This window comes from Lonchura striata, chromosome 22 (assembly GCF_046129695.1).
Source record: "Lonchura striata isolate bLonStr1 chromosome 22, bLonStr1.mat, whole genome shotgun sequence".
Classification (NCBI taxonomy): Eukaryota; Metazoa; Chordata; class Aves; order Passeriformes; family Estrildidae; genus Lonchura; species Lonchura striata.
The window spans coordinates 3,691,823-3,719,139 of NC_134624.1; the positions used below are offsets into that span (position 1 = coordinate 3,691,823).

Consider the following 27,317-nt stretch of genomic DNA (forward strand, 5'->3'; position numbering starts at 1 on the left):
GGCATTTGTCCTTCAGGTGTATGAACTGGGAAGAGGATATGAAGAATTCTGGCAGGCCTCAGGAGACAATTCCCTGGAGCCAGGTATTCATCAGCAGGCAGGGCTTTCAAGGGCTCTCTCTGTATCCTTGGAAGCAGCAAGCATGGAAAAAACACAAAATATTGGAGCTATCAGCAGGCACTGGCACTTTGTGTGCATAATTGTATGAACATTAATTGTTAATGACCTTGCTGTAAAATCACTCTGAGCAAAAAAAATAATTCTCCATCCCAGAATGAGTTCCTGCTCTGAAACAGGCCCAGTTTGGGATCCCAGGAGGACAAAAAGATTCAGAGTTTTAGCAAGAAATCAGTGAAGGCTGCAATGTAATTATGTCACTCAGGCTGAGAGTGACAGCTATGTTCCACTTGGGTTAAATTAATGGGTAATTAATGTCTCTTAATTAGTAATAGCTCAAAAATGGAGAAGACTTGCCCTCGGGCCAGCCCCTGTGGTGCCTGGGGCAGGAGTTCTGCAGGCCAAGGGAGCCCAGCAGGAATTGTAGAATCATGAAATATCCCGAGTTGGAAAAGACACCCAAGGATCACCCAGTGCCACCCCTGTCCCTGCCCAGACCCCCCAAAATCCCACCCTGGGCATCCCTGGCAGCGCTGGCCAAAGGCTCCTGGAGCTCTGGCAGCCTCGGGGCCGTGCCCATTCCCTGGGCAGCCTGGGCAGTGCCAGCACCTCTGGGGGAAGAACCTTTCCTGCTCTCCAGCCTGAGCTGCCCTGGCCCAGCTCCAGCCGTGCCCTGGCTCCTGTCCCTGTCCCAGGGCAGAGCTGGAGCTGCCCCAGGGAGGAGCTGCAGCCCCGGGGAGCTCTGCCCTCAGCCTGCCCCAGCTGAACCATCCCAGTGCCCTCAGCTGCTCCTCACGGGCCCCTCCACACCCTGCCCCATCCCTGCCCTCCTTTGGACGCTCTCTCACAGCTTTAGATCTTTTTTTATGTTGTGGTGCCCAAAACTCTCCCAGCACTTGATGCCGCCCCAGCCCAGAGCAGAGCGAGGCAATCCCATCCTTGGCCCGGCTGCCATCGCTGGGCCTGAGGCACCCCTGGGACAAAACCTGGAGGAAACCTGGAGAAAAGGGACTGATGGACACCTGTGCATGAGGGACACGGCCTGAGAGCTCTGAGCCGGGGGACAGACAGACAGACAGCTCCTCACGAAGCCTAGGCTCCACCTCAGGTCACGCTCAGGGCCCTGAAGGGTCGGGATGGTGCTGGGAAAGGCTGAGCCCCTTCTCCCGAGATCCATCTATAAAATAATTGTTCGGCTGGGAGCACCCCACACCTGCAGTCCCCACCGAGGGGCCGGGGCTCTCTCCCACAGCTCCCAGCCCACCAATGCTGGTGTGTCAGAGCCCAGGATCGCTGCCACAAATCCTGCCTGCACGTTTGTGTTCTCCTGCCCTCACTGCAGAACCTGAGCAAGCCCCAGGACCAGAGATAAAGCATCAAACAATGAAAAATAGGCTGCAAACCAGCCGAAAGCTGTAAAAGTAACCCGTTTTGGGGCATGTGGGCTTTTGTTTAGCTCTAGAAATCAGCTAACTCAACGTGCTGAGGATTGGCAGGAGGAAAAGCAGAGGTAAAGGAAACCAAGCAAAGCAACTGCCTCAGCTTCACAACAAAACCCCAACAAAACCTCATTATTTTAATCCTCCACATCATCAAACCCAGGCCTGTGGCTCTACAGCTTCACACTTTGTGTTACCAAAGCTCAAGGGGCTGGTTTTACCTCTACCAGATCCCACCACACTCAAATCCTGGGGCAGGTAATTCAACCTTACACTCACTGCAGGTGAAGAACAAGGCACTCATCAGTCAGGCATTGCTGCTTTATGCAAATTCCCGAGTGTCCAGACTTTGCAGAGGGAATTTGGGGTTATTTCAAGGGCAGCCTGAGTGTTGAGCACTTGCTGGAGCCTGCATGAGCAAGCAGCCCTTCAGCCTCCTCCTCCAAATTGCAGCATTCCGGGGATGGTCAGTGCTAACCTGTTCTCTTTTCTGCAGAAAATTAATATTCCTGGGGCTGGGCAGTGCTCACCAGTCATTTTTAACAGAATTAACATTCCTACAAATGGTCAGTGTGAACCAGTTCACTTTCAGCAGAATTAATATCCCTTGTTATGCTAACCAGTTGAATTAATAATTAATATTTTTGGTGCTGACCAGTTGGATTTTCTGCAGAATTAATATTCCTGTGCAAATAATGCATTGAGTAAACGATCTTTCAAAAGTTAAGAACAACATCTAGCAAAAGCCACCTAGTTAACACCCAAAACTCTACCAATCAAGTGAGCCCTGCCCAATCTAAACCTTTACATATAGTAAATAAAGACAAAGTCACAGTAGTACATGTTAAAAATTTGTCTTAAGTGTAAATCAATTCTGCCTTGAGTACAGACAAACCATTCATGGGATTGTCTTTGCTCAGAAACCAAGTTGCACATAGTAAATAATGCAGAAAAATAGAAGAACACAATGTACACCTCCAGAAAATCTAATTGTTAAGTAAAAACTATGTGTAAATATCGCTATTTGCTGAATGTTACTACCACCATCTGTGTATAGCTGTATACTAGATGTAGAATGTATGTGTTTGTAGATAGAATATATATATTAGTAATAAGCTGACAAAATGGAGATAAAGAGCAGAATGTCCTAAGTTAACTGCATGATACTTTTATCCCAAATCATCTCTTCTATTTATACTGAATAATGAGTTCTACACCTTTAAGACATGGCTGGGCAGTGCTCACCAATCCTCTTTTCAGAAGAATTCCTGAATTTCGATTTCCTGTAATCCCTCTGTAGAGGTGCAGAGAGGCCATTCCAAGACAAGGGAAGCTGCTGGATCCTCACTGGAAGATGTTCCATGGGCGCCAAGCACGACCCTCTCCCCAAATCCCTCCCCACATTGCCAAGGCTCACCTTGAAGGACTGCACGAATGTCCAGAGCAGGATGCGGATGGTGTAGCCCTGGCGGAGGAGCTTGATGAGCCTGGCTGCCCTGAAGAGCCGCAGGAAGCTGAGGTTGATGAAGTTGTCCTGTGGAAAGTAAAGGTTTTGTGTCCTTCAGAAACGACCGCGATCCGAAACCACAGCCCGCAAAAAAGAAATTAAAATTACCAGCTTCACGATCTAAGCAGCAAATCGGCCACCAGAAAACCTTCCAAAAGAAACATTCGTCAGTGCAGATCACTCCACATGCAGCAAGAATGAGAAAACCCCTCTCCACAAGAGCCCTCCCCTCTGCTACTGGGTCAATGAGAGAAAAGGAAAAAGCCCTGTCACGCTGTCCTTGGAGGGCTGATTTGCTTAGAGCAAGACAGATTTTCTCCCCATCAAGAGTCAGGGAGAGGGGGATGGTGCCAGATTTTCATTTTGAAAAGGAATGAGGTTGGTTGAAAGTCTTGGTCAACGCAGTTTCGACAGGGAATTGAACTTAAGCCAAGACACTCGCAAGGGACAAAGAAAGGCATTGTCCAGTGAAGATTCGAACATCCTGGGAAGAATGAGGATGTTTTCAAACCTGGAGGTTTTCAATGGTTGTGCAGCGTGTAACTGGACAGGTTTGCCAAGGAGAAACGGCACCAGAAGATGGTTTGGAAGATGGATCAAGGGCAGCGAGTCAATTGGGGAGGTTGAGCTTTCACCAGCAGGAAGAGGCCTTAGGAACCTGCTGGTTTTCCAAATTCTCAGTAAGTGTGTCTGCACAAGTGGATCAAAGAACTGCTGGAGGCAGGTTCTGATTTCCGTTTGTTTTCTGGGATTTTCCCCACCCCTCACCCTTTTTTTTTTTTTTTTTTTTTGGTTCTTTCCTTTGGGGAAAAGAGGATTCTCGCCCCAATGAGCTAATCTAGAGAGGGTTCTTTCCAAAACAAAACATGCAAAAGCCAGATCCCTCTTGCCCTCCTATTTTAAGGAGATGAAAAAATATTCCCCCTTTCCATAATTCACTTTTTTGTGGATCTCTGATCACAGCCACTTATTTGACTGAGTGAGCTAAAGAGAGAAAACATCCCACTTTAAACTATTGAGCAGTGAAGCAGCAAATATAATCATAAGGAGCTCTGCTTGGTAAAGATGAGCAAAAATTTTATTTCCCTTGGATTATTGTTTTACCAGAAGTCACTTTGAACTGACCCACATTTCTTGCTCATTTGGCTACAGAGCTCATGCTGAAATTGGGGGGCTTGTTGGATCTATGGATTCGTTCAATGCCAGCTCAGTTTTGGGGCCATTAGCATTGCATTCCACCAATCCCATCAATGAGTTCCAGAACTCAGTCTCAGGCATGCACTTGGTTTCTCTCAGGTTAAAAACACAAGCAGCTCAGAGTTAGGCACAGACCGAAAACCAGACTCGATCTTCAAATAAAGAGAAAAGAGAAAAGCACAGGAATGTTCAATGAAGGAGCAGACAACACTGAGCTCATTCAAGCCAGCAACAGAAGCCACCTCTGGCAGGCAAAGCACGAGCGAGGATTCCCCTGGGTTGGGCAGTAGAACAGGCACTGAAAATGTCCAGTTTGTCTCAGCATCAGCTCCAGGTTTGCTTTCACAGCGCTTACCTTCCCTTCACAACAGTCCAGCTGCACTCACCTGAGCAGGGCAGGGCTGGGGAGGGGCCCTGGGGCAGAGCTGGAACCCAGCTGGGTAATGGGGACCATCACTAATGGGGTTCTTCTTCCCACTGTGAGCCGGTCCCAGGGCAGGGCAGAGTTTAACCATGAGCCCTTTAAATCAGGAAAATCTCCCCACCAGTGGGAACTGGATCAGCCCTCAGTGTAATGCTGGCAGCACTTAGGCCTGAAAGTCTGATTTGAACTTCAGAGCAATGCTCAAGCCAGATCTTTCCTGTGCACAATCCCTAGGCTCCAAGGAGGAGCAGGGGCACAGGATCCATCTCTGCGGGATCCTGTGGGATCTCCCTCTTCCCACATAATGGCAGCCCAGCAGCAGCGATGTTGTCCTGCTCAGGCTTTGCTAAAACCCCATTATCACAGCTGACAGGATGTTTAACACCTGCTTTGGGCTGGGCTCCCTGCAAGCTGAGCTTACCCCAGTGCTACCCATGGAAAAGGGATTAAATGGGAAAAGGGTTTAAGAGTGTGCAGTTACATCTGTGACCCCCAATTCCCTGGGATTTAGATGAACAAATAATCCATAGATTTTTTTTTTTTTCCCCTACGTAACTCTGACATTGCCACTTCCTAAAGAGCAGTGAAAGCCTCAGCTCTGTGTGGAATCACTCCCAACCCAGGAAAATCCCCCAGCAGCGACACCCTGGCACTGTTGGAAGGACCGATCTCAGCACTGCCCGGAGAGAGGCAATTCCCCACTCTGGTGGTGGCTGCAAGGGCTCCATGTGTGTGGCACCCTCAGCACCCCACAGACAAAACCCATCCTCCCACACCTCAACTCTCCAGGCAGGAATTGGGATGGCATGCAGCCAAAGGGGAAACTCCACACTGCTGTATTTCTCGGGTAAAACAGTTTTTGGCATCAATTCTCCTTCCACTGAGCCACCTCTGTGCCATGCACAGATCTGATATCTGGGTTATCAAAGCCATCCTTTCCAGGTTTTTTTTTTTTTGCTTTCCTGTTGCACAGATGCTCACGGTGCTCACAACAGGCACCAGAGCTTTAGGATTTTATAATCCATCTGAGGAATAACAAATTATGTTTGGAAAATCATTTTCCTCTGGCCTGTCACTATTTTCCTGAAAAAGGAAGGTCTGGTACTGAAGGGAGCCTGGGGATCTGGGCATGGCCAGGTCCTGCCACCACCTCCCACAACAGGAGATGGGAGATGCATTCCTGAAGAAAACTGGGAAGAGTGGGTAAACAGGGAGAATAAACAGCATTGATAAAGAGCTGCCCTTGAAGGCTGTCGCACCATGGGAGATTGCTCTGATGCCCTGTTAAAGATTGTTTTGATAGAATCCCAGAATGTTTTGAGTTGGAAGAAACCTTAAAGATTATCCAGTACACCCCTGCCATGGCAGGGACACCTCCCACTGTCCCAGGCTGCTCCCAGCCCTGCCCAGCCTGGCCTTGGGCACTGCCAGGGATCCAGGGGCAGCCACAGCTGCTCTGGGCACCTGTGCCAGGGCCTGCCCACCCTCCCAGGGAACAATTCCCAATTTCCAACATCCCATCCATCCCTGTCCTCTGGCACTGGGAGCCATTCCCTGTGTCCTGTCCCTCCATCCCTTGTCCCCAGTCCCTCTCCAGCTCTCCTGGAGCCCCTTCAGGCCCTGGAAGAGCTCTGAGCTCTCCCTGGAGCTTCTCCTCTCCAGGTGAGCACCCCCAGCTCTCCCAGCCTGGCTCCTTGGAGCAGCTCCACGGCCTCCTCTGAACTCCAGGATCTCCATGTCCTGCTTCTTCTGGGAGCTCCAGAGTTTTCCACACTGAAAAGCAGAAAAGGCATGAAGAGCAGGGCGCAGGCACTGCCTGGATCTGTTCCCCAGTGCCTTCAGCAGCAGAGAGGTTTCCTGCCCAGCACAGGAGCTGCTCCCTCTGTCCAGAGGGACACAGAAGGAGGTGCAGGAATCTCACCAAGCCAATAATGGCATCACTCAGGAAACTTTATGACTTCTCTTCATCTGGCATCAACAAGAATCACCTTATTAATGAATTAATTAAGGAATTACTAATAAGAAAATGGCTGAGTTCCCATTTAAATGTCCATGCTATTGCCAGCACTGAAGTTTTCCTGAATCCTGCACAGGGTCTTGGCTTCATCTACAGTTTGGGGAATCCACTGCTGATTTTAAGAGGCTGAAGACTTTTGCCACCCTCATCTGTGTCTCAAGGGCTCTGCCTTTGGAGGAACTTCCTATCAGTCCTTCCATCCTGAGTCAGAAATGCTGGAAAAATTTTGTGTGTGATACCCAGAACTCTCCTCATTCCCTACTTGACAGAATCACAGAATATCCTGAGCTGGAATGGACCCCAGGGATCACCCAGCCCAGCCCCTGTCCCTGCCCAGACCCCCAAAATCCCACCTGGGCATCCCTGGCAGCTCTGGCCAAAGGCTCCTGGAGCTCTGGCAGCCTCGGGGCCGTGCCCATTCCCTGGGCAGCCTGGGCAGTGCCAGCACCTCTGGGGGAAGAACCTTTCCTGCTCTCCAGCCTGAGCTGCCCTGGCCCAGCTCCAGCCGTGCCCTGGCTCCTGTCCCTGTCCCAGGGCAGAGCTGGAGCTGCCCCAGGGAGGAGCTGCAGCCCCGGGGAGCTCTGCCCTCGACTCCTCTCCAGGATCCCTCTCAGCTTTGCTGCTCCTGCTGTGGCACTGCAGCAGCTCCAGAGGACACCCTGCTGCTCCAAAGACCTCACCTGAATTCCAAGTGGTTGAAGGAGCCTGGACCTATTTCTAACAACCCCAATCCTAAAAAAGTGCAGGATGAGTTTTTCAATCTTTAACCTGTAACAGGGACAGCAGCCAAAATTTAGCAAACTGATTTTTCCCCAATATATTTTTATGTTCACAGCTAATGCCAGAGCCCTTTTCTGTGCTGCCTGGGCCAGGTGTGCAGCAAAGTCTCCAAATTTATCTCCCACACATCTGGAAGGGATCCAGCACCATGGAGGATTCCCTTCTTGGCTTGCACTGGGCAAGCTTTGAACTTACACATTGTCTTTTTCTCTGCTGCATGCCAGCAGAAAATTCCCCCCAGGACCCTTCATGAACAATCATGGAGTTACTGTGCAGCCTGGAAATAAAAATTCACCCTGATTTCTTTCTGAACAGCAACTGTGCAACAGGAAACGCGGATGTTCACAGATTCAAGAGCTGGTGTCAGGTGGCTGAGCAAGGATTTTTGAGAAACTTTTGGTCTTGTGTTATCAACCATATCTAAGATAATTAAGAATGGAAATACATATAGATATATATTTCTGATTGCATTTTCCTTTATGTATTCTCTTTTGTTTAATTGGTGATTATCAAAGATAAAGGTCAATATTTCTGAAGGCATTTTTGGAATAAATTTGCACTTTGGCACTGAATTCCCAGTGGGATCTGGTTCCTGGTACTTTTCAGCTCTGGTCATAACATGATTTATGCATTTTACTTGGGGTTTTGGGTTTGTATCCAGTGACTCTGTGCCCACAATGGTGGCAAAATGAGTTCTTCTTTGGGTTGGTGTCATAGAGAATTTCCAAATTTAAGATCCTTCTTTCCCATGATTTTTGATTTGAGGGATGCAAGTCTGCCACCACCCCAATAATAATTCTGCATTACAGCTTAAAGCACCTGTTAGGCTGACAGGTGCCTCCTACAGCAGAAAGCTCTGAAAAGAAGCCAAACCCACTTAGAGAGAGCTGAATTTGGTACCAGCACCTCCAAACCCCAGCGTTTCCAGGTGCAGAACATCCTTCCCTGGCCATCTCCTCCATTTCCCATAGAAATAAAGCAAGTGGCAGCGTCCCCTTTGGCACAGGGGGTGGCACAGGGAGCAGGGACGGGCTATTGGCAACTGCTCAGGTCACCAATGAGCCCAGGGAGGGAGGTGCAGGGCAGAAGCCACTTTGGGGCACGCTGCAGTGAGGCTTTTCCACCAGTGCAATCGGAACTCTCATCAAAAAAAAGAAAGAAACCAAAAACGTATCAAATCAAAGAAAAACGAGAGAAAATCAAAGCAGAGAATTTAAAGAATTGTTTAAATTCAATGAAACCAACCGTGTCCTATATGTGATGTTGTCATGGATGGATATTTGCAAGGTTATTTACAAAGTTTTATATTTTTTTTTGAGCAGCAGGTGCACAACATACAGACGGAGACATGGTTTTCGCATTGTATGTTGATTGGATGGCGTGATTCAGCAGGTAGATAAGGAAAATAAGGAACAAAAACAGGAAACAAAAGAGAAAATGAGTAATCAGGACAAGCAAAAAGGAAACTCTGAAAAATTTCACTGGAAGAAAACTGTTGGGCTATCGGGGGAGGTGTTATTTTATGGGAACTCCAGAAATAAAAAATGCTTTGAACCAAAACAGATTCGGAGATCCTTGAGGTAACACAGACAGTGCAGTTGTTATTTGCATTTCAGTTTGTAATGCAAATTTGGAGACAATTCACAAACACTTCTCAGGATGGCTTTTTATATTTCCAGGCATAGAAATAGATGTCAGTTTGCTAAACACCCACTCAGCCTCCCCAGGCTGACTGTGTCCACAAGGACACCTTTCCCTTAATCCCACCTCCTTTCCTTCAATTACTGAGGGTAAAAAACTGACATTCATGCTTTTGCCTGAGGAAATAAAAAAATAGATATTCCACTATAATCACAAAGTAAATTACATGTGACATGACCAGAAAAATTAAAACAAAGCAATTAATCCACACTGTTAATTTCTTTTCCTTTTGTCTTTACTTCTCAGAGGGTTAAAGGTACCAAACAAGGCTGGTGGAATTCAAGTCTCTCCAGGTGAGGCCACTCAGGATTATTTACCTTTGGAAAACACTTCTAGCTGGAAAACATGGAGGAAAACGGTGCTGTGGCAACTATTTGTGAGCCTGATCTCAGTGTCACACCTAGAAAACATCTCCACGGGGACCTGGAGGGTGGTGGGACAGGGACAGCTGCAGGTTGGCAGTCAAGGTCACCTTGTGGCTGTCACCTGGACTTCCCAGCTGAGGAAACTCCGTGGGAATGGCTGCCAGGAGGGTTGGAGGGACTGAAGGGGCTGTGCCAAGCTCTGCCCAGCTGAGGAGGGGAAGCTGGAGCTGAGGAAGGCCATGGAGAAAGGGCCATTCCCTGCGGGGACACAGCTGTGGGACTGGTGATCCAGGAGCTGCTCTCCTCTCTGCTTATTCCCTGCTCCAGGAGAGTGCCCTGAGGAAGCTGAGCTGGGGCTGGTTCAGCAGCAGCTGAGTGGATTTGATTTCTTTCATTTCCTGCTCTGCCCTACCTGGAACTGCAAAGGGAAAGAGGTTGGGCAGAGGCTACACCTGAGCTGTGCTCTGTGAATGAGGCACCTCCTGCTCCTCACCTCCATCCCTGCACGTTCACATCTCTGCATCAGCTCTTTCAGCCCTTTTTTCCGACATTCTTCTAAACTTGGTTCTATTTTGGAACTATTGGTTCAAGATTGGATCAAACTGGTTCTGTTGGTTCATTTTCCCACATTGGTTCTCAATACCAGAAGTATTTAAATCAGGTAAAGTAGCAGTTTAACAAAATGTCCCAAAACTGGCCAAATGGGGCAGGAACAGAGGGCTGCATCCTTCTGCTGCTTTTCCATCCTCAGGACTGGAAGGGAAGAATCCCAAAATCATGGAATGGTTTGGGTTGGAAGGGACCTTGAAGCTCATCTCCTTCTCCCCCTGCCACGGGCAGGGACCTGCCACTGTCCCAGGTTGCTCCAAGCCGTGTCCAACCTGGCTTTGAGGGCAGGAAGGTTTAAGTGACAGTGGAGAGCCTGGTACAAGACCACATCCACCACATTCCACTGGCTGAAGTGGAATGAATTCCACGAGGGGCTTCCCTCGTGGCCAGCTGCCATTACCAATCCTGTTGTCAATTCCGTTATCGATTCTGTTATCAATCCTGTTATCAATCCCATTATCAATCTTGTTATCAATCCCATTATCAATCCTGATATCAATCCCGTTATCAATTCCGTTATCAGTGTGATCTTCAGGGCACTGTGAGATCCCTCTGATCCCTGCCCATTGTCCCTGTGGGAGGCTGGCAGGGATGAGTGTGGCTTAAGGAAGCGTGTGCTGGTGGCTGTCCTGTGGGGATGGAGGGCTGCTGGAGCTGCATCAAAGAAGTGTTGAAAAACAAGTTTAGAAAGAAAAGTGGCAGGTGGTGGCCCCTGGGCAATCTCTGTCTGAAGGGAAAAGCAGAGAAGGAGATCTGGTGGCTACACACAGAAATCAAGGAATTGTTCAAGTTGGAAAAGATCTCAGAGATCATAGAGTCCAACCATTCCCACACCACTGCCAAGGCCACCATTAAACACTGTCCCCAAGTGCCACATGCACACAGCTTTCAAATCCCTGCAGGGATGGGGATTTCAGTGCCTGACCACCCCTTCCATGAAGCAATTATTCCTAATATCCACCCTCAACTTCCTCTGGAGCAACCTGAGGCTGCTTCCTCTTGCCTTTCTGCTTCTTACTTGGGAGAAGAGATCTACCCCTCTGGGTGCTGCTGAAGGGAGAGAATTTTAGAGAGCAGAGGCACAAAGGACCGAGAGCTCAGGGCTGGAGTGGTCCTGGGGACATCTGGCTTTTAGATGAGAGATGTTTGTGATCAGCTCCATGTTGGACACTGCCAGGGGAATCTGGTAACCTCATTTAGAAAATCCTCTCTTAAAGACTGAATGGATCCAGTTGCTCGTAAACCAAAAAAAACTCTTCTTTCCCACCTGGGAGGAGAAGGGAAAGGCACATGAGTCCCTGGGGGCTTAGCCCTGTTGGAGTTTCAGGGATAATTCCCACAACTCTGCAAAGGTTTTGATGCTGGAAATGTCTCAGAGCCCAGCCTGATCCAATTCCCTGGCTGGGCCATCCTGTGGGAGCTGGAAGGATAGGCAACATCCCATTTAACTGAGCAGGGAAGGGCAACACTGTGGATGCTCCATGACTGTGAAATAGCTCCAAAATTGAGGATTTCAGCAGCATGTGGGCTTGGTGTTGAGAAGTAGAAACCTTCCTGAAGGAGAAGACACCAATCTGGGAGCAACCAGAAGCTCCCTTACCCTGTTTGAGCTGTCAGTGATGCTTTCTCCCAGGAAAAGTGGCCAAAGTGGGGCTGGAAAAGCTTCAGTCTGTCTATGGTGACTTGCAAATGTTTTCACAAATTTTCAAACCATGGCAAAAGTCTGGTTGCCCTTGGCAAGAAAACACATCCCATGGCAGAGGGAGTGGGGACAAGCACCCTGTGGCGTCCCACAGCACTCAGAGAGGGTGAGCTGAGTAACTTCAGCCTGGCTGCACTGAAAACAAAATCCAAACCCTACAACATAGGATCCACCAGCAGATAAATGAATACCATTTGTACAGGGAGGAAAACCTGGGGGTTTGTGCATTATTTTGTACCAAGGAAGTTAAATAGCATTTTGTTAGAAGCTGTCACATAGTCTTCACTACCACCTGTAAAGGAACGTGGGGAGTTCTGAGCAAACACAAAAGAGATCTACAGGCAAATTCCTGGGACTGAGGAGAAAAGTTGTGGTCAAGTTCAAATTCATCACACTCTGATACATAATCAGCTACGACATGCACTGGGAGAGGAGAGGAGAAATTTATACATCAGGTAATATCAGACTGTCAGGAATTGAGACGGACATTGTCTGCCCTTCATGGAAAAATCCTTTAGAATTTAATAATTCTGAAGTCCAGCCACTTTGTGAGATATACAAGGCTTGTTAGCAGGGAGACAGCAGCTCTTGTATGGCTGGCCAGGAGTCCTATGGGAAAGCTGCTTGTTTATTCATTGCCCCACAGAGCTTTTGTGACAGAACACTCCCCCAGTCCAGACTCTTCACCTCTTCCCTTCCCTGTGTCCCTGTCACTTGCTTTCACCCTCACCCTGCCCCGTGACCCAGACTGGGCAGGAACCCCGAGGGTCAGACATATGCCCTGCAAAAAACCTCCCATTATGTTAAAACATGAACACAGCAGAATCCCTTTGGTCTTTTCCCTCTCTAAATTCAGCAGGATTTTTCCATGAATAGGCAGAAAAGGCCCGGGGATAGAGTTGTTTGCTGCAGGAGAGAGGGAGCTGCTTCCTGGCAGAGTCATGAGCACTGTGCTTCTCATCAGAGCCTTCCCTCTTTGGGGCAGACAGCTGTGCTCAGCTCCATGGAAAAGCAGAACTCATGGAACAGGTCAGCCAAGGCCATCATGACTCCCAGTGGCAGCTCCAGGGAATAAGACTGGTAGGGAGAAGGTTCAGTGTCTTGACAGGGCACAGCTTTTTTTATAAATGAAATAAATTGAGCAAACTGTACTTACCGCAATCTCTGTTACTAAAATATCAGTAATACTTCCCAACACTGTTACAAAATCAAAGACATTCCAGGCATCTCGGAAATAATTCTGCCAAACGAGAACACAAGGGGAATAGAAGGATCCAGGGGTTATTTTCTTTTTGCCAGCACAGGTCAGGGGGTTTTTGTTTGCTTGGTTTTAAACTCACATCACGAGACGCGAGCATTTCATCGAGAGAGGAAAGAGGTGGAAGGGAACGGGGAAGGCACCTACCAGCACACCAAAGGCAATGATCTTCAGCACACATTCCATGGAAAACATGGATGTAAACACAATATTCAGGCATTTCAGCATTTCTTCGTATGCTTCTGGAGCATCATAGAACTAAAGTGGGATGGAAGAAAGGCTGTTACTGGAAGATCACTGATTCCTGCTCATTTTTGTCAGGATTCTGTGCTCACTTTAAGTGGGATTTGGGGTTACAACACAATTATTCCTGTCTCTCTTGCTCCATGCCATACTGAGGGGGCAGCTGGAATATTCCCAGCAGTGGATACTGTTGCTGAGGGACACCTCCCTGTAAGTACAGCATGGACCAGGAGGGACAAAGGGCATTTTCAAACCCAGAGGACAAGTGCAGAACTGTTTCTTCCACTAAGAATATGGGGACCCCTTGACTGCAAAGACAGGCAAGAGATAGGAGGGGACATCATCCACCTGTGTCTCTTCCCCCACTCTGGATCACATCCCAGGAGCCTGATGCTGTTCCAAAGTTGAGTAATTTCACAGAATCATGGGGTGGTTTAGGTTGGAAGGGATTTTAAACATCAGCCAGTCCACCTTCTGTCACAGGCAGGGACACCTTCCACTGTCCCAGGCTGCTCCCAGCCCTGTCCAGCCTGGCCTTGGGCACTGCCAGGGATCCAGGGGCAGCCCCAGCTGCTCTGGGCACCCTGTGCCAGGGCCTGCCCACCCTCCCAGGGAAGGATTCCTTCCCAATATCCCATTTAGACCTACTCTGTTTCAGTTTGAATTTCCATAGCCTGACTGGACTTTGAGCAGCCCCAAGACCCTGCTCTGCAGGAGAAAGCTCGGGCTGGGCTGGAGATCAGGACCTGCAGATCCCAGCTCCCATCCCATGTTCACACAGCAAAGGGGCTGAGCCCAACCACCACTCTGCAGGGAACCCCACTGGTGGGATCTCATCCCAGCTAATCCACCTCCCTCGGGAGCCAAAGGAATCCCACCAGGCACACGGGGAGTGCTGGCTGCTCTGCTGAGACCCCACAGCTCTCAGAGTCTCTCCAGCCAACAGCCCAAAATTCCAAGATTCAGGGAGATCCCACTCACCTTCATCATGAGGACGATGGTGTTGAGAGCAATCATGACCATGATAAAATACTCAAAGGGAGGGGACACCACGAATTTCCACATCTTGTACTGGAAGGATTGCTTGTTCTGAGGCATGTAGCGGGTCAGGGGCTTGGCACTTATGGCAAAGTCTATGCAGGCCCTCTACAAAACAAAAAGGGGATGAAAAGATGCCACAAAAAGGGCTGGAAGTCTTTATCCATCACAATGTGGTTGGGAGAGCGAGCAGAGCATTTACACCAAGTGAGTACTGACTGTTCCTGAAAATGCAGCACAGGATCCCCAAATCCTGATCAATTTTCCTGGAATATTTACCCTATGCCCCTTGCAGTCCTACCACATCCTATGAGAGCCCAGCTCCTGCTCGGTCTTGATCCCTTCTCACTTCTAAAAACACTTCCAATTCCTCCTGATGGGCGATTGCAGGAACCAGGGGATTGGTAAAGATGTTATTTGTGGTTTATAAAAAGTATTGTGGAACTCAGATGTGTCCTCACACACAACAATACCTGAACAGCTCAGAATATTTCATAAAATGAGAACTGAATTTACCAATAAACAATCCACCAAAAGCACTTGGGGCAACTCTCAAGAGTTCCCCTTCACTGGCTATTTCTGTTCACTTTATTATGAATATAAAACTATGATAAAAATTGCTTTCTACAAGAGTTTTTGATTCTGGAGCGTTTTGAATTGACATAAGAATTGCAAGTCTGAAATCACTTTCTGCTCAGTTGGAAAGTAACATGGGTAAAGCTCTCTATATTCTGCTTTATTTTGGACTTTTTTCATTTAGACAAACAAGAAACTAATTAAAAATCACTTAAAATTTCATCTCTTTTCATCAAAAATCAGGTTCAAGTTTCAAAATATATGAAAAGAGATGGTTCTTCCCAAAAGAGGTCATTGAGACTGTGGGACCCTGGAGGAAGGATGCTGCAGATGCTAAAAATCTGCATGGATTGAGAAGGAAACTGGATACACCCACGGCAGGAAGATACACAGATGCCAGTAACTAAAGAAAAAACAGCTCAGGAGGTCCCTGAGTGGAAAACAAGGGTATTTTTGGGGGCTTTAAAGAAAAGCCTCACAGCTTCTTCTACACTGGTCTTACACACTTGTCAAGGCATCTCCTTTTGGCTGCTGCCAGGAGGAAAAATCCCAGCCAGGCACAAAACCAGCCTGGAGAGTTTTCCTCTGAGCAGCCACAGCAGTTCAACCTCAGTTTGGCTTGTGAGGTCTGGCCTCAAGGTTTGCCTCTTTCTACTCCTCCAAACATGAGCAAACATAAAATCATGGAATGGTTTGGGCTGGAGAGGATCTTAAAGCCCATCCCATGGCAGGGACACCTTCCACTGTCCCAGGCTGCTCCAAGCCCCAGTGTCCAACCTGGCCCTAGACACTGCCAGGGATGGGAAGCTCTGTGGGCAGCCTGTGCCAGGGCCTCACCAGGTGTGCCAGGGCCTCACCATCCTCACTTTGGTCTGGTCCAGGGGGATGTGTGGCAGTGGCTCCCAACAGGAAGCATTTGGGAGCTCTCCCTGTTTTGTTTTTTTTTAATGCGAAAGCTGAAACAGCCACTCATTTCACTCTACACCACACACCCTCCAATAACCACTGCTCTCCAGTCCTCCCAGCACAGGGGGAACGGGGAGTGGCCTTCCACCAGTATCCAGGTGCTCTAAGCCCCTGGAACACCAACTCTGGAGTCAGAAGAGGTTGGTACCTCGTTTTTCTCAAGGCTGCACTCTGACATCACTTTATCTCCTTGCTCCTGGAAGGTGATGATGATTAACGCCACAAAGATGTTGACAAAGAAAAAAGGGAAGACAACAAAATAGACCACGTAAAAGATGGACATTTCCATCCGGTAGCCAGGGCTGGGCCCCTGTTCCTCGTAGGTGGCATCCACCGAGTGCTTCAGCACACTGCAAGCAAATGCAAAGAGAGAGGAAAGGTCAACACAATCCCTGGGAAGCACCAAGGACCCTCTGAGAATCACTCCCTCACATGCAGGGTTTTCCACATATGCTCAAGAGAAGCTTGCTCCCATCCATGAGGCTGGGAAGAAGTTTTCCTTGAGGATATTTTTAGGGAAACCCTTTGTTGTCACCATTTTGCAGAATGGTGGAGATTTGCTGTGCCCAGATCCACCGATCCCCCCTGATCTCCCAAAGGGGAGAGGATCCAGCTGGATCTGGCTTCTCTTCTCTGGTCAACAGGGATGGAGCAAGAGTGGGAAAAGAGAGGTGTTGATGACATCCAAGTAGGGGACCACAGTGAGGGACTGGAAAAGGGAGATGATACTGTTTTAGTCTTTATTTTATGAAAGAATCAAACGTGGAGGTGGAGAAGCCCTGGCCACACACTGCACTCCACGTGTGCCAAAATAAAGTCATGTGCTGAACAGGAAACGTCATTTGGGGTCTGTCATGCCCAGCAGACTTTCAGCAGAGCTCACAACAGTTTTCCCCCTGCATTTTCTACCATTTCCATTATCAGTTTTACCCCTGAGAAAGGTGTGTGAGTCCAAAAGCCTGAAGCAAGAATTGAAAACTTTCTGAGCATCCCTGTGCAAGATCGGGAGAGCACCAAGGAAAACGCAGAGCTCTGCCTGCTGGTTCACACAATAATCACACAAAACTTAGCTGATAAAAGACTTTTCTCATTTCCCAGGTCACCTGCTGTCCCTCAGAGCTCTGGGGACCTGCTTTACCTGCACCATCAGCCCCTGCCTGTGCCGTTTACTCACGTTGGCCACCCTTCCCCTGTGGACACGGTGAAGAGCGTGAGCAGAGCCCAGAGCACGTTGTCATAGTGGAACTCATATTTTTTCCATTCCCTGGGCTGTGCCTCCACCTCATTTTTTTCATAATCGAGGTACTGACCCCTAGGAAAAAGAGATTTGGAGCCAATGAGAGAATTAAATTAGATTAGGCATTTCTTAGCACTCAGGAGTATTGGAAAGCCCCAGCAGCACAGTCCAGACTGTGCTGTGGGTTAAAGACAAAGGGACTCCCTCAAAGTCCATGACAGAAATAAAGGCCAATTTTTGAGCCAGCTCTGGCCATGGGAACTGGACTTTAAGTCTGAAAATGAAAGATTTTAATCAGGGGATTCATTAATTCATTAGGCAAAGCCAGCCATTAACACCATGCCTGCCCCTCAATTGTCTGACTCCACAGAAAACTTCTGCTTGATGGGGAAACATCTCTGCCTCCTACTGCAGGGTTGGATCTAATTCCTAAATGTGTCCCTCTTTGAGGGACCTGGCATGTGGAGAACCCTCTCCAATCTACCCCACTCTGTAATTTCACATTCCTTCCCATAATTTAGCTGCATTTTTCCAAGGAAGAACTGCAGTGATGGCCTCTAGGACCCCAGCAGGGACGAGCCCTGCAGGAGAGGGACGGGCAGAGCAGGGCAGTGCTGAGGAGGTGCTTTGGGTGCCAAGAATAAAGCTAATGAGATGCACACACCTTGCCAGCCTGCTGGGAAGGACAAAGCATGACAGGGCTTTTAAGATATTCTCATCTTGTCCCTCTCCTCGCTAATTAGTAGCTCTTTAACGTCCCACGCTCCTGATTATTTATTCAGTGTGTTTTTCTAATTGATAAGAGCTCTAAGAATGGAGGCAACAGGTGGAAAGAGGAGTCACACTATCACAATCCCTTCTCAAACATCACACTCAGCTTTCCCAGGAAAGAAGCTGCCTCCCCTGTATCCTGAATATCAGAGCCAGGAATTACACAGCTGTTAAAGAAAAAGAAGAAAAAATTCACCTCCGGGGTACCTGAGCTGAATTATTGCTGTTATTTACAGGAGACTCTTCCCATTCAGCAAATCCCTGACTTTGGGCCAGCCTGGGGAGCTGGAGGAAACTGCTCCCTGCCACATCCCCTGCTCCCAGCTGTACCTGCAGTCCTTCTCCAGCTCCTTGGACTCGTCTGTGCAGTAGAAGAAGCGGCCCTTGAAGAGCTGCACAGCGATGACAGCGAAGATGAACATGAAGAGCATGTAAACAATGAGGATGTTGAGGACATTCTTCAGGGAGTTCACCACGCAGTCAAAGACAGCCTGAGGGTGCAGGAGGACAAGGTCAAGGGGTGGGAAGAAAGGAAAAGTTCATGCAAAATCTTGGCACCACAATTTAACCACACTCAGGGAATGACAGAAGTGTTTGGGCTGGAAGGGACCTTGAAGATCATCTTGCTCCCACCTTCCACTGCCCCAGGCTGCTCCAAGCCCCATCCAGTCTGGCCTTGGACACTTCCAGGGATCCAGGGGCAGCCACAGCTGCTCTGGACACCTGTGCCAGGGTCTCTCACCTCCCTCACAGGGAACAATTCCTTCCCAATATCCCACCTAAATCTCTCTCCTCTGGGACTCATTACCCATCCCACCACCCATGGATGCTTCAATGGATTTTTGCTCCCCAAACACTTCCCAGAGCTGTGAGAAATAACTCCAGCTTCCTTTATCTCCTGCTTTATCCACAACTTCGGCTGTGACACTGAATTTTCTGATGCTGCTCATAACATTTATAAAGACAATCACAGCTTGTCAAGACAATATTAGTCCTGAGCCAACATTTCATTATTAAATTAAAATTGCACTTATTTTGATTTTAATTCCAGTGGCTGCGTAACAACTGTTGGAATAATAAGGAAAAAATACCAGAAACAAAACAACCAAATGCTTTGAATAAATATTTTTCTAGAGAGCTGTCTGTCAAAATGAGGTGTGACTAATGTAGTCAGCATGTGCATTCCCAAACTCCCTGCAAAGAACTCCTCAAATCCATTTCCTACGTGGGTATGAGGCCCTGATTCATTACAAGTAATTTGCAGTTTCATTTTAGTCAGAAGTTTCTCATAAAACCAGAAATTAAGCAGTCCCTGACTGAGCACAGGGTTTGTACAATCCTGCTTCTGTTCCTCTGAATGGAAGTGAATCCTTCACAGAATTACTCCTGATGCAACTGCCTTAGGTTGTAAATGTGAGAGTGGCTAGAGGTGTGTATTGTACTGTTATCTTCTGGTAATGGGTCAGCCCTTAAAACCAGGTGGGGCAGTTTTCTTTATCTCTTCCAGCAACCATCCTCCCTCCAGGAGAGAGGTGAGGGGAGGAATCTGCTGTCCATGGCCACTGAGTGTCCCTGCATGGCTGAGAAAATTCCATCATCCCACTGCGAGATGCTCCACCCAGGGGAGGAGCCAAGCATTCCTACCTGGATCCAATCTGACCTGGGAACAGCACAGCAGCCTTTGCCCCCTGCATTCCCAGAGGAGCAGCTTTCTTCCCCCTGCATTCCCAGAGGAGCAGCTTCCTTCCCCCTGCATTCCCAGAGGAGCAGCTTTCTTCCCCCTGCATTCCCAGAGGAGCAGCTTCCTTCCCCCTGCATTCCCAGAGGAGCCCAGGCCCATCTCCCCCAGCCCTGGAGCTCCAGAGGAAAACTCCCCCCTTGTGCAGGATCCTGCTCCAGCAGAAGCACAGCTGGCACTGCAGGAGGGCTGAGCCACAGGGTGTCAGGGCCTGTTCTGGCTCTGGAAGTGTTGTTTTTTACTCCTGCATTTTTAATTTTCCTATTGAAGAACTGTTATTCTTACTCCTATATCTTTACCTGAGAGCCTCTTAATTTCAAAATTATTATAATTCCGAAGGAGGGGGTTTACATTTTCCATTTCAAGAGAGGCTCCTGCTCTCCTTAGCAGATACTTGGCTTTTCAAACCAAGACAGCAACCCAGGAATCCTGATGGAAATCCCTCTGATCAACCCAGAAATCCTGATGGAAATATCTCTGATTGGCCCAGAAATCCTGATGGAAATCCCTCTGATCAGCCCAGAAATCCTACATAAAATTTCTACATGCTTCAACATTAATGCTCCTTTTTAGATGAATTTAGTGAGCATAAAACTAAAATTATTTAAGCATGAATAGTAGGCTCAGACAAAAGCAAATCTACAGAACAGCTGACCCTTATTTTGATGTGAAAACAGGAATTGTCAAACACATTTTCACCCTTCCAAAATATTGGTTTTTTTCTCCAGCTCTCACAGAGAACAGCCCACAAGAGGTATTGAGGAGTCCCTAAACCTCAGAAATTACTGGGTTTTGTTAACTCCTTCCATTCTCTCTTTGCAGGGCCTGGCTGTACCTCAGACTGTTGGTGCTAGATGAGTAATCACAGGCAATTAAATTTATTTTAGTTTTTAGATCTGTGCTCTAGGGATAAACCCCTGTACTATGGATTCTTTAATAGAAAGATGAATAAATTAAAGCTGCTTCCATAGCAATGACAAATATCTTTGGACAGCCTGTGGAAAACCTTGCAATATTCATGTTAAATTCTCTAGGGAAAGCCAAACCCTTCCAACCCCATTTTCTCCTTTATCACATCAAAGACCATCCCACTTATGAACTGTAATTTAATTTAATTGTGTGTTTTTTTCTATTTGTAGAGGTTTTATTTTCAGGTATAAATAAAAAAATCTTTTTATTTTTAAAATTTTCTTTCAGGACAAGAATCCCCAACATTATCCACGATGTTTGCAGAAGCACCCCAGTGTTTGACATTTGCTCAACACCTGCCCAGCTGCTTGTGCTCATCTGGCAAAAAGATTCATTGCAATGAAATAAAAGCAACAGAAACAACTTGGATTAAGTGGAGTCCACCAGCTTCCACTCAGATCAGCCAGAAACCTCCAGAGAAGGAAAAATTTGGGTTATTTTCTAACCTTTAGTTTTGGCAGACGTTTAATGGTCTTCAGAGGCCTGAGCACGCGCAGGACTCGCAGGGACTTGATGGTGTTGATGTCCTTGCCTTTGGTTCCTCTGCAAGGGAGAAAAAGGCACAAGAACAACAGAGGGAATCGTTTGCTCCCCAGGCCACTCACTGGGATATTTGTGGGTATCCAGGGTGGCTTTGGTGGTGGAACTGGTTGGGTTTGGGGATGTTTTGACAGGTTGTGTGTCCATCCTCACCAGGGCTGCAGGCAGGATGACCCAACCTCACCTGGGATGTCTCCAGCAGCACAGAGGAGAAGGCTGGGGCAGGACAGGGTCCTGGCAGGGCTCAGCCACACGGGCTGGCCAGGCTTTGTCACCTCTCAGCCACTTACCAGGACGTGGGGACCTTCCTGCCCCCACTCCACACCTGGACAACGCTCCCAGCCAGGGCAGCAGCACCGGGACAGGAGGCTCAGCTCCTCCATCCCATTCCCGGCAGGAGAAGGGACAAAGCCACAGGAGGCTCTTCCCTCCCAGCTGGATGAGGCAGGGGTTGTTTCTGGATGAGGCAGGGGGTGTTTCTCCGTGCACTTCTCTGGCAGGAACATTGTGCCAAGAGGGTTTGGGAGCCTTCCTGGTGAGGGACAGAGCTCTCCTGGGGGTCAGAGCCTGTTCCCTCATCCCTGAGTCTCCCATGGAGGACATGCCACCAATCCCATGCAGGAACATGTAATATGGCAATATATTACATGCCTGGAACAGTGCTGGGGCAGCTCCCCACTCAGGCATGCAGGTGCTGTCAATCACATTTGGGGTTTAGGTTTTATTAAAACCGAGTGCAAGGTCGAGAACATTCCTCTTGTTAACATCAAGAGGGGTTTGAGGGGAAGGACAGAGTTCCTTTCCTCGTGCACTTCCAAAATAAAGGAACACAAGAAGACAACAGGTACATCTTCTCCCAACCCCACGGCAAAACAACGACATTCCCTTTGTTTCATATGGAGTGGAAAATGGGATGGAAATCTGGAACAGAGTTTTATTCATGGCTGGAGATTTGGGTCTGGGACTGCGCTGAGGGAACACAGGTGGGAATGAAGAACGTGTGAGACAGATGCTGACACACCTATTCTGTGCTCTGCAAGCTGCTGAACTCTCCTCTTCTCCCAAGAGGGAAATAATGGAAGTACGAGAGGCCCGAGAGACCCATGGAGGTTTGGGAAGGACTGCAAAGCTTCCCCCACCCTGCCCTACATCCTGTGCTGAGGGAGGAGCACCAAGAGTGGAGGAAGTCACCCAGTTTTGTGGCTGGCTGAGCCTGGAAAGGGTCTTTTTGGAAATCCATCCACTTCCAAAGGGTGAAGAATTCACTCCTAACCCCGTACTACTCAACAGTAACCTGGACCAGAACCTCCAACCCAAACCCACACCCCTGCCTCAGCTCCAGTCCCTTTGTCCCATTACCAGGCATTGCAGTTGTCTGGAAATGCAGTAAGAGGGAGACACAGGAATTTTTGGAGGGCTGTGGGTTGTATCCCAGGGATGTACAACTTGAGGAGAAATTTCCTTTCCACAAGATTTAGTCGAAGTGGGGGAGAGGGGGAACAGGATGGACAGGTCCCTATCTTCTCCCTCTCTCATCCTCCAGGGCTGTTTCAGGACCATTTTAATCCATCCCAGCTGGACCCTCATCACTGACATGGCTCTAAACCCAGGCATTGGATTTACTCCCAGATCAATAAGACCAATTTAAAGCCTCAAAACAACTATTAAATATTTTTTAAAATAATATTTGATTCTCATTAGAGATCTTTGATCTGCTCTAGATGAAACAGGCACTGCCAGCAGAGTTTTTTCTGCCTTTCTTGTCAGGTTTCAGCAGGGCTGAAGGTCTGGCCTAGGCTTGGCTTTGCAGATTTGCTTTCAGCTCACTGTCCCTGCCATGGTCACCTCGGTGTCACCAGAGCCACCAGCTGACCTGCAGCTCCCCACTGTGACTCTCAGCAGTGCCCTGGCTGCAGAACAGTTTGTTCAGCCTCTCCAGGAGGATGGGAATGGCAGAAGAGAAGCAAAAGAAGAAATGGGTCATGGCCAAGGAGATGCCACAGCAAATGCCACCTGTCCCCAGGGCTGGGGCCACCCCATGCCCATCCCCTGGGCTGCCCCCTCTGCTCCCTGCACCTCTCCCCTCTGCCAGGCCAATCCTGCACTGCTCCTGGGGAAAGCCAGGGGAGGTGGGAGCTGGGGAGGGCAGGAGCCAAGGGCAGACCCTTCAGGGTGGCATTTGGGGCAGCAGGACAGGGAAGGGGTGGGACACGGGGACACGGAGCCCAGAGCTCTGCTCCATCCCAGCCACAGGCACGCTCCTGCTGAGCACGTCACACCCCCAGCCCAGCCCAGCTCAGCTCTGCTCTCCTGGGCTCACTCAGAACCCCAGAATGGTCTGGTTTCTGTGGTGCTTTCTCCTGACACCTGGAGACCCGAACGGACCACACTGCTCTTGTGCCAATTAACAACTGCACTAACGAGGCCTCGTGCAAACACAGAGACCATTTCCCTGCTCTGCTCTCCCAGGGCGGGCTCCACGCCTGAAGCAAGAGTTTCTGTGGATTTAATATTTCCAGGGAGGTTAAAGAGACGTGGGGCAGAGCAAATCCTGGCTCCTGCTTTTCCCTGGAATGGGAGGGGTGCGGATGAGTGAGCTCAGAGGTGGAGGGCAGACAGCTCCAGTCACACGGAATTCCTTCTGCCTCAGCAGAGGACACTAAGAAGGGCTGACTGATTTTTTTCCATTCAGGCACTTAAGCAAATAAAGAGCGTGAGCCAATTAAATCTTAATGGGATTTATGTTCTGAGCCATATAAAGAATCCTGAGGAAAAAAAAAAAAATCCTATTTCTTGTCACAGTAAGGTCCCTACTACAGGAAAAGCTTTTCCTGGTGCTCTGACCCAGGGTGATGCAAATTGAATTTTAATTAAAAGGATCCTCTGCAACTCTTCTGTCAACTAAAACCCTCAGGGCTGGGTTTGGGTGTTTTTAAAAACCCTCTCTGCCAATATTGGTGTTTTTTCCCCTGCTTCCATACAAAGCCAGATGTCTCAGAAAATAAAAGGTCCAGATGGAGCTGGGATTTAGTCAAAAGGTGTATCCAAGCACACATCTGACCTGAATATTCCTCACAACAAAAATAAATTGCCATGGAAGAACAAGGTTTTAATTGACTGCAGAATAACAACTGCAACATTCAGGAGAGTTGAATCTTGAATAAGAGCTAAAGAAAAGTATAGGATAAAGGCAGACAGAAAAAAAAAAAAAGAAAGAAAGAAAAAGAAAAAAAGATAATACCACAAAAAAAATTGCATTAGATCAATTTTGGGTGCATTAGGCCAGTGCTGTTTTGTTGTTGTTTTCTGTGCCAGTTTGCTGCCTGTTTATTTAAAACATTAAAAATATTTTAAAACAGCTTTGCAGAGCCTTTTCTCCCTTTAATAAATAAAGGAACCTTTAAAAATTTAATGGTTCTTTCAAATGGAAGCTGCTTGTTCCTGTTGCTGCTGCCAGCAGCTCTGATTTCAGGTGACATGCACTTCTCAGAGTCAGGGCATCAAAAATTCAGGGTGAGGTGGAGCCTCTGCCTTCTGTGATTGCCTGGAATCCTCCTGGCAGGGTGAATTCTTCCCTGGAAGAGTAAATGAGGTCACCCCACCCTGCCCATGCACAAAGCCATCCTTTTCCTGCCCTAAATCCTCTGCTTTCCTAGAGAGAAGAAAGAACCAAGTACCAAATTTCCTGGATCCCATCAAAGGCTTTATTTGGCATCCTTCTTTCTGTGGAGGATCCCCCTGGAGCTCCTGGAATGTGGGGATAGAGGACACGGCTCTGCCTCCCACCCTGCCTCTGCACTCACAGCAAAACCGCCACTTGCACAGGGTTAAATACAATTTTTGGAACCTCCTTCTTCACAAATCACCCCTGCAAAAAGCTCCCATGGCAGAGACTTTCCCCAGTATCAGAGCCTGGATCCCGGCTGGGTCACATTGCCCACGCTACACTCAATCAGTCCTGGAGCTCCCAGCTTGGCTGTTTGGAGGTGGAATCCTCCAAAAGAGACTCAAACTGCTTCTTTAAACCTGGTTATTAAGATTTCCATGAATTGTACCTCAGCCTTCAATGCCCACTGAGGCAGCCCCTCAAATCTTTCTGGTACAGATATATTTCCATGTGGATTTTTGACTCTCTGGCTTGGATTTCTAGTCTGCTGCTATCTCTGCTGAAGGACAATCAGGATGGATGAGGAAAAATAATACATTTCACTGGATAATGAGCAGTAAAGGGACAGAGGGGTCGATGGGATGGGTGGAACATGGCTGGGTTGTCTCCACAGTGGCAAAGTGTGTGGACACAGGTTGGACAGGCAAAACAGAGCAGCAAGAGACAGGAAGAACATATTACCCCATGAAACTCCTAGAGAGAGATTCCAGCGAGGAGAAGACAAAGAAAGAGCAGAGTCAATGACAAACAGAAACATCAGAGAGATCCCCCAGCCCCTGGCCCACTCCCGGCAGCCCCACAGGATAAACCAGCGGGGAAGGGAGGGCTCTGCACAGAAATCCCACATTCCCTGCTGGATCAGCCCTTCCACTGGGAAAAACACCTCCACATCTCTCCCACTTTGCATGGGATAACCTCAACTATTTGTTTTTCTCCAAGAGCATCTCAAAATTCTGGGCATCTCTGTTCCAAATTTTTCCAGGCCAAATCTTTGCTGCTCTCCCTCAGCTGTTCCTCCCAAGTACATTTTGCACCTGGGGCTGAGAGATTTTGGTGACAAGTTTCCATGTTTCTTTTGTTTGCTTCTGTTTCCCTAAGGACTCAAATGTGTCTGGGTGTTTATGGCATGTTTATCTGCGGAAAAAGAAAGGGATTTCTCTTTGAAATGCTTTCCTAAATGGAAGACATTAGTTTATTATTATCAGCATCATATTATTGTTCCCAGCATATCCCCAGGGGTGTTGTTAGAAATTTATTTTTTATTTTTCTAACCACAGAGCTGCTACTAAAGAGCTGCAGGCAGAAAGAAAACCCATAGCTGCTTTGAGAGCTGTATTTTATCAATCTTGTACCAGTGACTGATACCATCTCAAATGCTTAAATTAACACAGGCTGCTGCAATATTCCAGATGGGAGCGTTTCAGGGAGCTCTGTTATTCCCAGGTTTTTAGGGATGGGTTAATTCAGCAAGAAGTTGGTTCACATCACCGTCAGTGGACAACAAGGAGGCCAAAAACATGAATTAAATCCCACCTTGCACGTGGTAGTTGTGAGTTCTTGCAAACAAAGTGGTGACAGCCACATCAAATCCCATTTTTAGTGACACTGAGGAGGGTGACAGGGCTGTAGGATTCGCTGGAAAAATCCAACTGATTGAACAACAAAGAGACTCCAGGAGCTCCTTTTTGGGATTATCAACATTCAGCTGGCTCTGAGTGTCCATCTGGTTTAACCAAACCAGGAGCTGGGCATAAATCATGGCTCTCTACCCTGTCAGGACTCAGAATTGTTTGGGGAAAGTAATTTCCTAGGAATGACTGATTTTCCTGCTTTTGGGCTCCAGCAGGGAGGCTGCAGGCATTCCCTGGATTGGATGCTGCCTACTGGGAGGGGGATGGGGAGCAGGGCTTACAGAAAGCAGAAAAATCACAGAAGAAATTCAAATTTTCCTGAGTCACACAAATAAGCTTGTCTGACTTTAATCTGGGAGACAGTAACTAGGCAGGGTTTATGCAGTCCCTGGCTGTAAAACCCTGCTCAAGACTCACTCACAGTGGAAAATAAAAGCAGCTTGGGGCACCTATTATAAAGCACAGGCAGGGGATGTAAAAGTAATTTATTTAGAGGCTGATGAGGTGCTGTTAGATATTCATGGCCCAACATGAGCAATAGAAGAAAACCTGAGCATGAAAAGCCTCAGAAAGATTAAAAATTATTCATTTTAATCCATAACTCGAGCAAGGAAAATCTCCCTCAAAAGAAAATGGTGTTCAAAGTGAAGATGTTTTAAAGGCAGAGCCTGAGGTTTGTTCTCACAGCACAGGGAGCTGCTCTGAAGGGTTCCCAAAATGCCCCTTTCCCCACCAGGCTTGGAAGTTTGAATTCCTGATGGAAAAGGGAAATTCTCAGGGAAATCCAGACTTTGGGTTGTGTTGTTTTATGTGATTATTTTACTT

General features: G+C 48.0%; 1 protein-coding gene across 6 annotated transcripts in view; it reads right to left on the reverse strand.

Moving 5' to 3' along the window:
* Positions 1 to 6: 6 nt before the first annotated feature.
* CACNA1B (calcium voltage-gated channel subunit alpha1 B) overlaps positions 7 to 27,317 on the reverse strand; it is a 273,337-nt gene continuing 246,026 nt past the window's right edge. For 4 of the 6 annotated variants that reach the window (XM_077787824.1, XM_077787823.1, XM_077787822.1 and 1 more), the window contains 9 exons: positions 21,101 to 21,197; positions 18,278 to 18,438; positions 17,114 to 17,251; positions 16,088 to 16,289; positions 14,341 to 14,505; positions 13,264 to 13,374; positions 13,015 to 13,098; positions 8,727 to 8,732; positions 7 to 3,090 (listed from right to left, as the gene is read on the reverse strand). In XM_077787824.1, the coding sequence (XP_077643950.1) occupies positions 2,776 to 3,090; positions 8,727 to 8,732; positions 13,015 to 13,098; positions 13,264 to 13,374; positions 14,341 to 14,505; positions 16,088 to 16,289; positions 17,114 to 17,251; positions 18,278 to 18,438; positions 21,101 to 21,197 (1,279 nt within the window). In that variant the 3' untranslated portion in view covers positions 7 to 2,775. The remainder of the gene's footprint in view (positions 3,091 to 8,726; positions 8,733 to 13,014; positions 13,099 to 13,263; positions 13,375 to 14,340; positions 14,506 to 16,087; positions 16,290 to 17,113; positions 17,252 to 18,277; positions 18,439 to 21,100; positions 21,198 to 27,317) is intronic. The other 2 variants (XM_077787825.1, XM_077787820.1) reach the window with 1 other exon arrangement.